General features: G+C 40.4%; 1 protein-coding gene across 5 annotated transcripts in view; it reads right to left on the reverse strand.

Annotated features, from left to right (window-relative positions):
* tbc1d14 (TBC1 domain family, member 14) overlaps positions 1-14,650 on the reverse strand; it is a 30,570-nt gene extending 15,920 nt beyond the window's left edge. The window contains exons 1-4 of one of the 5 annotated variants that reach the window (XM_026327045.1): positions 14,460-14,650; positions 13,984-14,146; positions 10,691-11,471; positions 5,812-5,935 (exon numbers count right to left, since the gene is read on the reverse strand). In XM_026327045.1, the coding sequence (XP_026182830.1) occupies positions 5,812-5,935; positions 10,691-11,471; positions 13,984-14,032 (954 nt within the window). In that variant the 5' untranslated portion in view covers positions 14,033-14,146; positions 14,460-14,650. Of the gene's footprint in view, positions 1-2,012; positions 2,305-5,811; positions 5,936-8,656; positions 8,913-10,690; positions 11,472-13,983; positions 14,309-14,459 lie in introns of those variants that run through there. The other 4 variants (XM_026327037.2, XM_026327056.1, XM_026327063.2 and 1 more) reach the window with 4 other exon arrangements.
* Between the last annotated feature and the right edge of the window lie 130 nt (positions 14,651-14,780).

Here is a 14,780-nt window from a genome sequence, read left to right on the forward strand (position 1 = left end):
GTGCAACAATGCTATCCTGTAGTTTGTGCTCTTGCTCTCTCTCTCTGTCTCTATACCTTCTGCAGGTGTCAACCGAGCAAATCTTTGCTGTTCTTTTCCCTCTCCTCTAACACCAACCGGTCGATGCAGATGGCCGCCCAAACTGAGCCCAGTTCTGCTGGAGGTTTCTTCCATTAAAAGGAGTTTTTCCTCTCCACTGTGTTTACTTACAAGGGATTTCCTGGGTTTCTATATAAAGTGCCTTGAGATGATTTTTATTGTGATTTGGTGCTATACAAATAAAATCCAATGAAATTGAACTGAATTACTCTGAATATGTCACGTTGTTCCCAAGTGCTGCCCCATGCAGCACGTCATCATTTGCTATTACAGCTAAAATCTACATTGTGTGTGAGGAATCTTACCACTGATGGATCACAGAGAAATAGTTCTTTATGTCTATGTGATTTAAAACTTGAAATCAATCAGTAGCATCTGCTCCATGTGGTCCCAGAGTTTCTCAGAAAAAGAGGCCATGGTTGCTTATGTTTAATCTCATTTTGAGGTTGGACAGTTTCTTTACAGGAAAGCCTGTGTCACAATATAGAAGGGTCTGACAAAAGACGTGTCAGGTTGCATTAAGGGAAGTGTACCATCAATTGCTTTTCACTTTCAAATGTGAACTGAAAACCCTGCTGCTTTCCACTGCCTTTGACTGACCACGTTTCTCTGCTGTGCTTTAATTTCTGCTAGTTGATGTCTTGAAATGTGCCATTCAAATAAAGTTACCTTTCCTTTAGAGTTTCATACTAGGGACTTCAAAAGGGATACCTCTGTCTGCTGAACCATCATTTTTTACCTTTGTGTTCCTGTGAGACCTCAACCTTATGGAACTGCACAGCTCTCTTGCAGTCAGTGATGTACATCTGAAATCTGATACAGCAGTAGAAGAAAGCAGTTCTTTCCATTTATGAGGCGAGCTTACTGCTCCATTTCTGATAGTGTTTACTGTAAGTGGAAAACATGTCAGATCTCATTGACGTCTAACAAGTCCACAGCCAAAATTATGTAGAAGACTGAGTTGAAGACTGAATTTGGGCTTGAACACAGTCTGCTGGGCAGTAGCCTGTTAGCTTGTGTTTGATGCAAAGGGATTGCAAATATTATATATTTTCTTTTCAAATGTATTTAAATCATAGTGCACACCTACTCCAATACAACACCACTAGTAAGCACTACTAAAGCAACGAAATACAATCAACACCTGACAGAACTGACAGGATTTATTGCAGGGTTTTTTGTTCAAGGGATTTTTTTTTTTAAAATCTCAACACATTAGGCAAAATGAATATTACCAACAACAATTTAATCCTCATGTAGTATTCGTTGAAACACACCAACTGACACACTAATAACTGAATTAACGTTTACACAGGGGAGCATGAGTCTTTTCATAGGGCTGCACCACTCTGGCAGTTCTGTTGTAACAAAAAGAAAATGTACATTATCTAAACAAACAGATGGGAGTTCGCACATTGGCACCAAACTACCCTGATATAATCCAGTGTTTTGTTTTTTTCCAAGCATTTCCCACTGATTTAGCTGTCAGACGAGCTCTGTGTTGCTTTAACAACATCAGTGACAGCAGCAGGAGTAAATCTCTTCACATGCTTCAAAAAGCCATAATAGGAAAGAGCCACAGTGCTGCACGTGGGTTTCAGACTATAGGTCCACTTACATGCAGTGCAGGTGAGTTAAGTCACAGTAAACATCAGCCATCAAAACATCCCAGAAACTGAATGTTTCAATCTTTATTGTGATGAGATCCTGACAATCATCATCCTGCTCCCCTCTGTAACCACCACAAAGCACAAAACAATGAGCTGAAAGAGACTATTATGTGAAACCTGAGCCTTTCTCTGCTGCCTCTCTTTCTCGTATTGACTACCAATGCCCTCTGATTCTACCAGGCAAGGAGAGAGATGATTTACTGCTCTCACCCACTTGTCGTCACGGTGCAAATGCTCACTCACCATGAACGCTGCGGTTCCTTACTGAAGGCCAGTGCTCCGGTGGGGGTTTGCTTCCAAACCCTAGCCTAGCGTCATTGCTGCTCCTGAGGGCTCAGTCCTGGCAACAGGACACCGAGAAGAAGCAAAAAGAGGGCAAAGGGACAGTCAAGCTGCCAGAGTGACACACCCCGCATTGGAAAGGATGCAGCAGCAGCAGCATGTTACTCCTCTGTTTTCCTCCCTCACTCTCTGAACACTGATGCTACAATGAGCCACTCTGCATCAGGTTTATCTCTGCTGTGTGCGTGTGTGTCAGCAAATCAGCACTGCTGTGTGTTGTCAGTCCCCGTCACTGCGCTGAAAGGAGCAGTGTGCTCTGCTGTGCCCTGGCAGCCGTTCCAATCAACCCCAGAGTAATGGATTGGGTTGCAGCCACTCAGTCTTCTCCTCTTCTAAGCTTGTCAGGACTAAACAGGCAGCTGCAGCTATGCTACCAGTACAGTCTGTGTGTTCTTATTGAATAATTATAACAATATATTATCATTGCTGCATACAGCATTCACAAGAAGCAAACATTACCAGCATATGAGCAGTGTTGTTTCTCCTGTTGGAAAGACTTCAGTTGGTGATAGTTTTCAATGATACAATGCAATTTATTAATCAACGCGCAGGACTTCTTTATTCTCAAATTGTATTTTTATGATTTTTGAATTAAAATGATCAGGATTTCAGAAATTTAATTTGTATGTTTAGTTCCACTTTAAGAGTGTATCACGGTATGCATTATTTAGATCAGTATTTTTAATATGTAATCTTTTAGTGATAAATAGGATTTTAGTAAATGTGAAGTAAAAGTTTTGTGGTGAAAGCAGTTTAGATTAGAAAGAAAGCAACTGGTGTAGTGCAGTTGATGCTTTAGGTTGTGCTGCTTATGCAAGACTAAAGGCTGACCTCTATGAGGGGGAGACCAGAAGGACGGGGTTGTCCATATAACAAACATGTAAAAGCCAAATCAATGAGATGAAAAGGGCAAAAGGAGCAGATGCTTGTATAAAGATGTCACCAACATTCACCAAATCCCAATATATTCAGAAGAACAATGGATCTGTTCTGGAGGCTCACATAGGTATGTTTTGCTATGATGACATTAGTTCAGTTTAATGGAAAATTGATACATGCTTGATGTAATACACCCTCACTCATACTTAGTTCTACAACAAGAAGCTTCAGCTCAATTTATAGATAAGCATGTGTACTAGCTTTCAAAAATCCTTCATTTATTAAAGTCTACTGGGGAGCAGGGGAGGGGGGAATGAATGACTTTATATTGAAATTAAAACTCCTGCTGGGAACATTGTCCTATTTCAATTCAGCCTCTCTCTTACATCCCAGTACCCTAGGCTTGTCTGGGCTGCAACACAATGTGATTTAGAAGCTCAGCAGGTTACAGAAATTACTTTCTTCAGCAGACAGCAACTTACTGTGACCAGAAATTGTACTGAAGCCTCCAGACAGAACAAGCCCCAGCAAACAGCCTCGCAAAAACATAAAACGGTGTAAATACGAATATAGCACTTGATTAACAGCACTGTTCTCAAAGGAAAACGTTGATGGTGGAAAAGCACACAGTGTGTCTCACAGCAGCAGAACAATAACCGAGGCAAATAAAGCATTCCACACATACAAAGAGTTTACTGACCCTGCCTTTGAGCAGCAGCATCAGTGGCAACACAAAAGCTTGAAAGTCGAGCCTTGTTAACTGATTCCTGAGGTCCAAGATAAGGTTACAACCACAGAAGCGATGGACAAGTATAAAGCACATGTGGGCGTGTTCACGAGTGTTTCTGTTTGCACAAACCTGAGCTTGTAATTTCTAACTTATACAAACAAGCAAAGTTTGAGGCAGCTGTAAGCTAGTATGAGACAATTTAAAGGGCTGATATGCAAACTGTATCAAGTGCATATTAAGCAGCACAAAGTGCACAGACCTAGGACGACATAACTGGTAAATGGTAACACGATGACAGGCTTCTCCAGGCTCTAATTACATGCTGCTGTCTTTGGTTTATTTTACCAGTAGAGAGCTGCAATGCTCGTTAAATGGCCCTGAGACACTTTGCTGTTTGCATTCTGAATGGCACTGGAAAATTATAAATAATCAGTCGCCAGCTGGATATCTAACAAAGTGCTCTTGACCTTGAGGCATTCAGCGAGTGACACAAACACACATGTGGCATGTTACTAGCACATTAAGCATGTTGTCTGCCACACATAAATAATAGAATTAAAACGCTTGTTTAAAAAAGGCATCAGTGGCAAGGAGTAACATATTTCAGTTAATTCTCTAAAATCCCTTTCTAGTATTTTTGCTATTTTGTGTTGTAAGTAAAAAAAATAAAAATAAAAAAAAAAAAATGTAAAGGCTAAAGGTAACATTTTTGTTTGCTCCCTTTCCTAATTTAATCAATATGATTGTAGTTTTGTAGCTTTGACAAAGTCATTTTTCAGACAGAAGCTACAGCTAAGCTGAAGGTTTATTAAATGTGGGAAGCTGCTGTTAGTGGGGGGAAAAAAACCTCGATCATGTAAGGCATACAGGAGCATACAATTCTGCATGACTTTTAAAATAACTTTTCTGAAAACAGCTACAGGACTTTAAAAATGGCGAAGCTTCCAGAATACTACTGGGAAATAGTTGTAGTAGTTAAACAAGTAGCACTGTTACATTACATTAGCCAGGTCAATATTTCTAAGAACAGTATGCCTGTTTGCTTGGCAGCATGTGGTGTTCTAAAAATACCTGCAGAACCTAAATGCCACTGGTGGAGAGTGTTGTTGCATTGTGTTCCTGGTGTTCAAGAACACACTCCTTTACAGTTCTTCATTTCATACCTTCATTCTTCACTCTTTCTATTAATCTGCTCTGGGAAGGAGCCATAATGCTGGTATATTTATTGGTTTTTACTACCTTTGTTAAATTGTATTCCCTTATCAAAAGCTAGCTGCTCATCCATTCAACCTTTGAACAGCAGCTGTTCTGCAGAACAACCTACCACAGCAGACATCTGAATACAATGGATTAATACTATTAACCTAATACGTTCAATATCTAGTTTTCAGGGACCTAGATATTTCAAAAATTCTGTTTGAAATTATCTAGCAAAACCTCTGTTTAAAGAAACCAGTGACCGTGACAAAATAAACAAATCAGTAATAAATCTGACAGCACATGGCACGGACAAATAAACCAAAGTTACCTGATACCTGTGGAGGGTATTTTTCAAAGATGGCTAGTCTACTCTTTCACACTGTTTTATTGTTATTGTATACGTTCTTAAGCAGAAACAACTGTATGTCAGTGTGTGCACTCGAACAAAACGCACAGCTATGTAAACCAGATATTGCATGCTTAATACATAATACATAAGTATGGTCAAACATTTCTAGTTTTCTCTAATTTTTCATATTCAGTCTGTCAGCACATATACTACTGCACTTAGGAGCAATTTTGGACACTGGAGTAAAACCACACCTGAACCACATGAAAGAACAGAAAGAAATCTGAATGTATGCTAAGAAATGATTAAAGTAAGTACCGAATTTCCTCGCATTGTGTTTATTAATTTCCAAATATAATTAAGAATTTTCTAATATTATTGTTACTAATATAAATTCAATATTGGATTACTAAATATAGTAGAGAGTGAGGGACCAGCTATATGCAACTGGTCCCTCATTTCATTTGTTGCCTATTATACAAGTTCCCTGGTGTCTTGTGTGCAAGTAAACATCATTAAGAGGGGTCCCAAAATCAATATACCTTTTGTATTCTCTTAGGGTCCTTGATGGAGCCTTCCCGTGGTTGAATTTTCCCAAACAGCTTCCACCCTGGATCCCTCTGCTCCACTGGCCGACTGTCCTTCACCCTCCTGGAAAACAGGCTCCTAAGAGAGAAAATGGATAGAGGAGAGATTAGCCTGGAAGTCAAAATAAATTAGTTCTTTAGCAAGCAGACAGAGCAAAAAGTCAAACACAAGCTATGATTGCATTCTTCACTGGGTTACTGATGGGGCCCCTGAAGCTGCATAAGTCTGAGTACTGCAGAGATAATCTCATAAAAGGAACTAGATTCAAGAACAAAGCAATACACTCAGAAAGCATTTTAAGATCCTATGTCATATCATGTGAGCTGGCAGCCTGGTCATGGTCATAGGACTAATAATCCAAGACATCTAAATGCTCAGAGTTGCCATAGTGTCCATCCACATGGTGTGCAAATACCACATGCAAAGCTGAGAAAAACCTACCTCTTTTCAGAAGAGTTCCCTGTACCTTATAACCAGTCATTCATTATTATCATCATCATCATCAGTGCACTGTTGTGACAGAGCTGTTAGCAAGGGCTTTAATCAAGAGCCTGAATAGAGCCTGGGCTAAAAAGACATGAAGTGCAGGGTATAATAACATGTGTCTTCTGACTAGGCAAGGTGACACACAGTAACATGCAGAGCAAACACATATAACACTAAAGTCCAGACACCCTCTATACTTTTAAGGCTAAATTTAAAACTTTCCTTTTCGACAAAGGCTTATAGTTAGGGCTGGCTCAGGTGACCCTGAACCATCCCTTAGTTATGTTGCTATAGGCCTAGACTCCCTGAGGACTGTGGCATTGAGCTCCCCTCTCCTCCTTTGACCTGGCGAGCTCTGCCCAGCCTAACCTGACCCCTGTGGGTTGCCTCCGGGGTGGTGATGACAGGGAACATGCTGCCAAAAGACAAACAGATACAGGCCTGCTTGTTGAGGAAACGGCTGTCATCATTTCCTCATTATGATTCCATTTTCCACAACGGCAACCATCACTGTGAATATACAAAGGAAATATGTTGTTTCCCATCAGGAGTGTGGAGTAAAAACTAAATGACGAGGTTTTAACAAAATATGAGAAAAAGAAGTGTTGGCTTAATGAAATAATTTGCACATGTATGAAACAACCTACTAGGTAGATGCTCACACTTCACCAGTCCCACATAACAGCACCACTGGCAATGGGCTGCACTGAAATTGCAAGATATTTCATCTGGACTTTATTTTGTAGTAATGACGGAGATATAGACAGGAAACAAGAAAAGGAAGACAGAAAAAGCAAGGGATATGGTGGTTATATAGAATGGACATGGAGTCCTTGGGGTAAAAACTGTGACACCTACTTTACCCAGAATCATGCGGCTTTGCTCCTTAGTAGCATGTTAAATGTCAGTCCCGCAGATTTTCCAGTCTATTAAAGTATGAACAATCTCAGATAATGTGAAAAGTGGAAGCTATTTCCTCATTCTGTGGGTGACACAGAGACTTAATGAAGAAGGTGAATGATAACAGATATTAAGAGCCAGCACATCGAATATAAGCACACAGTGCAATGTGCAGAAATGTATATAAAGGAAAACATCAGCTTTTAGCTCATGACGCAAAGAAAGTGTAAAAATGTTCTAAATCTAATCTAAAGAAAGTTAACAGAGAAGGGAGTACAACCAGTGAACTGAAAATTCTCAACTCAAGATTAACTTTCTAGCTTTACTCTGAACTTTACATGCATTTCTATTGTCTTCATAAGCCTTTTGACACTTGTCATGACCTGCTATCATGTGTCCAACATTACACACTTCACATCAGATGGTGACACCTGAGCCATCTCCATTACGAGTGAACAAAATTCAACTGAAGACCATGAGATCCAGTCAAAAATATCTGGAAAAAAAGCTTCAGCCTTGTGAAAAGGCTTCTTTCTTATCAAACTGCTCTTTCCAATGTCAAAGAACAAGCACAGCCATTAAAGTATTTATAAACTTGGCAACAAAGGATCAATAACTGACTTAATAAATCCCATATCATTCCGAAATTGCGCTTTCCCTTCATAAAACAAGCAAACTGTAACCAAGCCTTGTGATGTGGGGAGTGGTGAACTTGAATAACCCTGTGAGCCATAATAAAACAATGCACTCCAGACTGGAGTGCAGAGGTCAATGCAAAGTCTGACTTTTTTAATATAATAACACTTAACTTCACACTTTTACACATCAGATATTTCTACAGCACTATATTATGTTTTAGAGTCAACAAAGCAGGAGCATGATTTGCATTCGGCCCAGGCCAAAAGTGCCTCACTGTGAAAGCTGAATGGTTGCCGCTATGGTCAAGTGCTCAAGTGGAACGGAAAGAAAATTCAAGCCTGGCAGAAGTGCTTGTTTGTATGTCAAACTCATGCTGAGGTTTTACACTGTTTGTGGTCAGTCTCTGAAGAACTAAAAAATTTCACATTAGTTGAGTTCAGTTTCGATGGGTGCAAGTATGGTGATAAGGTGTCCCCACGGTTCATGCATTTCAGCAATGCCGACTCCTGGCAGAGAAATGCCAAACAAGCCAGTACAGGAAGAAGGAAAGTAGAGTAGACAGTATTTTCCCCACCATAAAACACATGACTGAGCAAGACACAGAGCAGCTCCAGGCTGTGTCCTATAACAGACCACACGAACAGAGAAAAGACAAAAGACAAAAGCCAGACGACTAATACTGACAGTCACAGACAGAGATTAACAACCACTGTGTCACGGTGCTTAGGAATGAAACAATTTTTTGATGTCATTTGTTAGGTTATGTTATCCTACCTGTCAATGTACAGAAGTAGGGATGGGGCAGCCATCCTGCTCTGTCACCACAAAACACAATTAAAATCTGGCTTCCCAAAAACTATCAAAGACGATAAGAATAAATAAAGAAGAGCAAAACTCCCTGTCAAAGCTCTCCTTCAGTTAAGATTCAGGCCCATAGATAAAGTCTAAAAAAGCTACAAGTGCAGCTACTGTGCACGCGCAGAGTGAGATTGTGAAGGAACAGGCTGCTCCTCAGCGTCTCCGCCTCCACAATGAGAGGCCTGACTTCGCAAATGGGAGTGCAAGAATGGGTGTGAGGAGCAGGAGTCTGAAGGGCACTGAGAATAAGTAACTCCTCCAGCATAACTGGATAAAACAATAACAAGATGAAGGAAAAGTTGCTGCCCTTTAGCACATAATGTATCACACTCAATTGAGTTGATTTATTTACTCAAAAATCAAGGATGGAGGTCTGTGTGAACATCCAGAACAACCACTAAAAACTGAAATGATCAACAAAAAAATAGATATGCATTTCCAATGTTAACCATACTTAATTAAAAACCATAATCAATTACTCACTGAAAGAAAAAAAAAATCATTCAATTGAATGAAATTTTCTTCTCAGTGGAACATGCTGGTCACTCTGTAAGGCGGTTCATATACAACAAGTATTTGGAGGTCTAGCATGTTATTAGTTTAGAACACCAACATACTAAAATTATTATCATTAACACGAAACACAAAATAAAGCTCAGGCTGATGGGAATTTCATTAGTTATAAATGCCATAATGTACATTATAGAACAAAGTCAGCTGGTGGTGCAAAAAGAACAGTCATAGGGTCAGTTATTGGTATTCATCTTGTGGGCACTATTAATGTCAGTACCCATTTTCCTGGGAATCCATCCAGTTGCTGAGATATTTCAGTCTGGTCCAAAGAGTTGGACCAACAGCCTCAGATTCTCACTAGTGTGGTTAAATATTAACATATCCGTCTATAAAGTTATGTTTTATTAACATTTTATCAATTGCAAGCTCAATATAATCCTATACTACTTAACACAATCACCAGCAATTATAATGTAATAACCCTGTGATTACACCAAGATTTGTTTATATCACAATTCATTGCCCAGTCTGTAATGCTATAGTCTCCAGCTTTAACTACAAGTCTTAAAGCAGCCTGTAGGCCTTAAAACCTTGAACAAAACCTTGAACTTTGTCCAGTCACACACACAAACACACAAATATGCCAACATGTCATAAGACAACACAACAGGGGTTAGATTAGAGCAGCCAAACAATAAAAAGTTGACTGCTGCTATAAAATCCCCTTCAGTGTTCATTCACAGAAAAGCCGGGGCCTAAACAGAAAGTGCAATGAGTTAAGATGTTTTGTTTTGGTTTTTTTCTACATATGATCAAGGCCAAGGAGAGTGAAACTAGCATTAGAACCACTTCCGGGGAACTTCAAACTAACCTTCTGAATTTAACAATATAAGATACTATAAATTTATCAGCCACAGCAAAGCACATTAATACTTCATGTAAATTAAAAATAGAGGAGAAGTCTTTCTGCTTACATTTAAAAAACTAATGAAGGATCTGGTGGCAACAGCTCTTTTAGAGAAACATCAACCTGTCACCTAGCAGTTTGCTGCTCTGATCAAAAAAGTACATTATTTAATAAAAAACACAAAGTCACAGAATGATGAAAACTTAGACTAGATAATGTAGTACTGTTATCAGATAGCTAATCTGTAATCTGCATGTCCCTATTTAAGAGGAAGGAAAACCACACCCTCAATCATGCACACAGAATTGGGAAGTTAAACTTCACATGCAACAGCACACTAGCATCCTCTTTACAAACAGAAGAGCAGAGTGGTCTCCTACAACAGCACAAGCTCCCTACCAGTCAGAGCCTTCACACTAAACTTTACTAATTTTAAATCAAATGAATGGTCATAACAGAGTACAAAAGCTAGTTTGACCTAAACTAATGAAAATATGACTTCACCTTTAAAGACATAATTCTAAACCTACCTGTTGAATAAACTGGCTAGAGCTCCCAGTTTCTTTTGCCGGTTGTCTTCTTCCTGTTGCATGACACCTGACCTTGGATGCAGCTGTACAGGACTCCATAAATCTCTGGGATTTCCCGGCGATGATGTCAGTGTTACATCTGAGAAATGAGCAGTGCCGCTGTCATCGGTCTCCAAGGTAACAATGGCGCTGGAGTCAGAAGTGACCGTGAAATCTAAGATGTCTTCATTGGAGACAGACAGCTCTGTGCTCATGCTGGACACGCTGCACACAGAGATGTCGTCACTTCGGTTCAAGACCCCACCACCAACACCGAACCCTGTGGTGGCAGATAATCTGAGGGCAGGGCTGAAGAGGCGGATGGAGTCGTAGCCACTGCGGGGGAAGGTGGAGGATTTACAGATGGTGGTGCTGTCAGAGGAATCACAATCCAAAGGTAAAGTGGCAGGAGAATTGTGACTCAAGTCCATGATGAGGCCTGCATCACCAGGCCTCTGGCGACTATGGAGGATGGGCTCAGGAGGGTTGATTTCCAGGGTGGGGATGCCTGAGTCCTGTGAAGCCAAGCTGTGGTTGTCCTGATCCAGGTTGGAGTAGCTTTTCTGGGGGCTACTGTAGTAGATGGGGGTAGAGAAGCAGGATGCCTTGTAAGTGGGCACAATGGACTCGCTGTGGGGGGTCATGCTGCCATGGCAGTGCTGGTTGGTATGATCGCAGAGGTCAGAGGCAGCAGGACCGCCGACTACAGAGCCATTCTCTAGTACAGCTCCTCCAAACACACCTTCAAAAGAATAAAAGACTTTTAAAAGACTATTAGATCTGATGTTACCTTTTTTACCAGCAGAATCTAATCAAATAAAACTCACCTTAACTGATAAACAAATTCTAATTGTGAGCTCAAAGGGTGACCATGGTTTATTTTGAATCCATCAGGGTCCATACTACTGACCTGCCAAAGATCAACCTACCTATCTTACAGTTGTTTCTCAAATTACTGTACAGTGTTCAATAGTGCATTTTACTGGATTACACAAACAAATCAACACATCAACATGGATACAAGGAAGAAGGAAGAAGTGCTAACTTGAAACCAATGCTGCTTTAAACATTTTTTAAAACTGACTTTCCCAATAGGTCAATGGGGACAGACGTGCATTCAGTACATTACATTCTGGTCAATGTAAATAACTTTTGTACGCACACCTGGGTACCTTTTGTTTTTTATGTAATCTAAATATTTTTGCCATCTTTTGTTTGTGGAATTTCAGGTTTCTGTATTTATCCTCTGATACCATAGTGTTTATAATAGCTTGCCTCAAATGTCACTGTGAAGCACTTTTAAACGGTTTAAAATGTGCATATACTAAAGAATGGCTGTTTAAAATTTTCAACTAACATTCACATTATCAAGTGTGAGGAGTGGCTGCTTCTCTTTCATTTCTTTCATTTTCCTTTTCTGACATTTTACAGCTTAGCAGACAGCAGCAGCTCTACTGACCAACTTTACAAGTTTCTTTAAATTGACCAGGGTATTAGGTGGATGGATGGATAGGGAAGCCTTGAGAGGTGAAAACTAATCTCACAATAACCAGGCTGTAGCTGGAGTCTGTCCTGTAATGTGAACACAGGCCCAGCAAGGCTACATCATGCTTTAACACCAGCTGGGAAGCTAAGCTAAAGCTAATGTGATCTGAGGCCTCATCAATTAATTAATTAAAGCTCCTGACTTACACACATGCAACCCTTCTGTTATACACTTTGACAAATCCATGTTGCTTCAGATCCATTTGGCAGCACACAATACAAGGTTGCTGCAGCTCAATGTGAAGGTGTTGCATTTTTCAACTGGAAAAAGGGGAAAATATGGGTTTTGAACACACACAGACCAGTCTTCTTCCAATGAGCTTCAGCAGAGTTTGTAATAAACACATTTACCCATATGCTCTTCAGCATGCTGTTCCAGATGAAAACAACAAAAAAATACTTCAGGAAATAGCTAAGTTGAGTTCAGGCTTCAAGGTAAGAACAGGTATAAATTTAAAGTCTTACTAATAAAATAAATATACTTTAAGGGCCAACCCTTAACATGGAGCCTAATGTTATCCCTAATGGTTGGTGGTACACAGAGCCAGACTCCTCCTAAAGCTCTAAACCCTGACCTGCAAGCTATCATGTGAGCATGGTCGACTTTGTCCCAAAACTCAGCAAGTTTGTTCCTGTGCCACTGTGGAAACAGCCTGCCTGTCAGACTGTGTACAAACTCTGTACTAATATTATTATTATTTTTATCACCAGGTACAGGTAAAACTAATACAGAACTGTGTGAAGGTCACACAAGCGTAGACTGTTTACATTTTTATCACAAAAACAAGGCTGCAGTTATCGTGTGTTTAACCGAACCTCCCATTTAACTACATGCACAAATCTTGCTCTGTGGGTCACATTGTCATTATCAATACGTTCCATGAGAAAATCCAACATGGAATACATGGCATGAAACCCTGGAAAGTTTTTAAGTTGTCCTCAAAGAAAGCAGCACCTTGTCAAATAAAAACAGGAGTGCATAGTGCCACAGACATGACAAGAAGAAACTGAGGTTTCCCACCTATATACATTTGTGAGGCACTTTACATTACAGCTAGATTTATTTTCAATATATCTATCTCAGTAGATTTCCAGATGTAAATTCATATTTTAAAATCAGCAAGTGCTACAGAGACAGTTTAAATATATGCTGACATTAAAGTTTGGGTTTATAAAGTGCATGAGTGAAATACTTAAATTTATCTAAGCAAATGTAGCTTCATAGTTCAAATATCTTCTTCCCAAATAAAAAAAGTGCCTTTAAACTAGTACTGATACTAGTCTGGATTTATCCACTGTGTGGATAAAAGTTTAAATTTTATCTCAAGTGACCCTTGGTGTGTTAAACTGAACTGAAGAGCCTCTCCAGCTTAATGTCAGAGGGGCACAAACCACAAAACTTTACAGGGGAGATTTATTAACTGTTTGGTCTTACGTTGAAATTGCATCTCTGCAAGTGGCTTTTGGTTAAATAATTATATGCCGAATTAGATAGTGGTTTGAAATAGTTCACAAATGTTAACAGACGTGGTTTAATAACTCTGTGAATGTTAGATATTCAAGGTCGTATTTAACTTAACACCTTTTTAAAAGCAGTTTGGGTTGACCTGCTTCCAGGAGGAAGAGCACATACAGTACTGAGTCCTACTGGTCCTTTGACCAGGACTCAGTAACAGGAGGTGTGAGAGCAGCCCACCACAGTGACCTACCACAGTGGCCGTCTCTGCGCTCCGGGGCGCCGTGGGTCGTGCTCGCCATGCCGCCGGCTGATGCTACAGGTGGGTGGCAGGTATCCGCCGGCCGGAGCGCTCCATGATGCTGATGCTGCCACTACTGTTGCACGACCATCCCCTCCGTGCCTCCTCAGCGCAGCTTAGTGTACAAAGACAGCACCAGCGAGGGGTCATTTGTCGGGGGAACCGTAAAAACTGGCGAAGATATACGGCTGGTATTTGGAAAAATACCACCTCCAACCGGAGATGTTCGCCAAGTGCTGCTCGCCAACTCACGGACTGTTGCAGCGCTGCCTCAAGCCTAAGCAAATTAAGTTTTAAAAAAAATCGACAAAGTATTTTTTTTAACCTCACAGTTTCATCACAGGACAGAAAACAGTTCTGAGGCGTTTGACCAACAGTGTGAAGAAAGACATTTCACAAGTTCATCCGGTATCGGTAACGTTGCATACCTGTCTCGACGCTTCCGCCGCCATTTTAAAGCAAACTTGTGTCGAGAGTGCGGCGCAATCGAGCCAGGAGTGTTCACCGTCGATGGGTTCACCTGTCAGGAAGTGAAGGCATGAATAATCGACCCCAGGCAGCAGTTGTGATGGTCGCCAACCTTAAAATACTGTGACATTATTTGTAGAATACGGAGAGTTTCCCTAATCCTTTAAGCTAAGTAGGACAGCACAGGCACAAAACTGACTGTGACCCATGTTCAGTGCAGTCACTTTAGGAGACTGAAGAAAACTGAAAACGGGGAGAGACTCACACACAATAAAAACAAA

Source organism: Mastacembelus armatus, chromosome 18 (genome assembly GCF_900324485.2).
Source record: "Mastacembelus armatus chromosome 18, fMasArm1.2, whole genome shotgun sequence".
NCBI classification, from domain to species: Eukaryota; Metazoa; Chordata; class Actinopteri; order Synbranchiformes; family Mastacembelidae; genus Mastacembelus; species Mastacembelus armatus.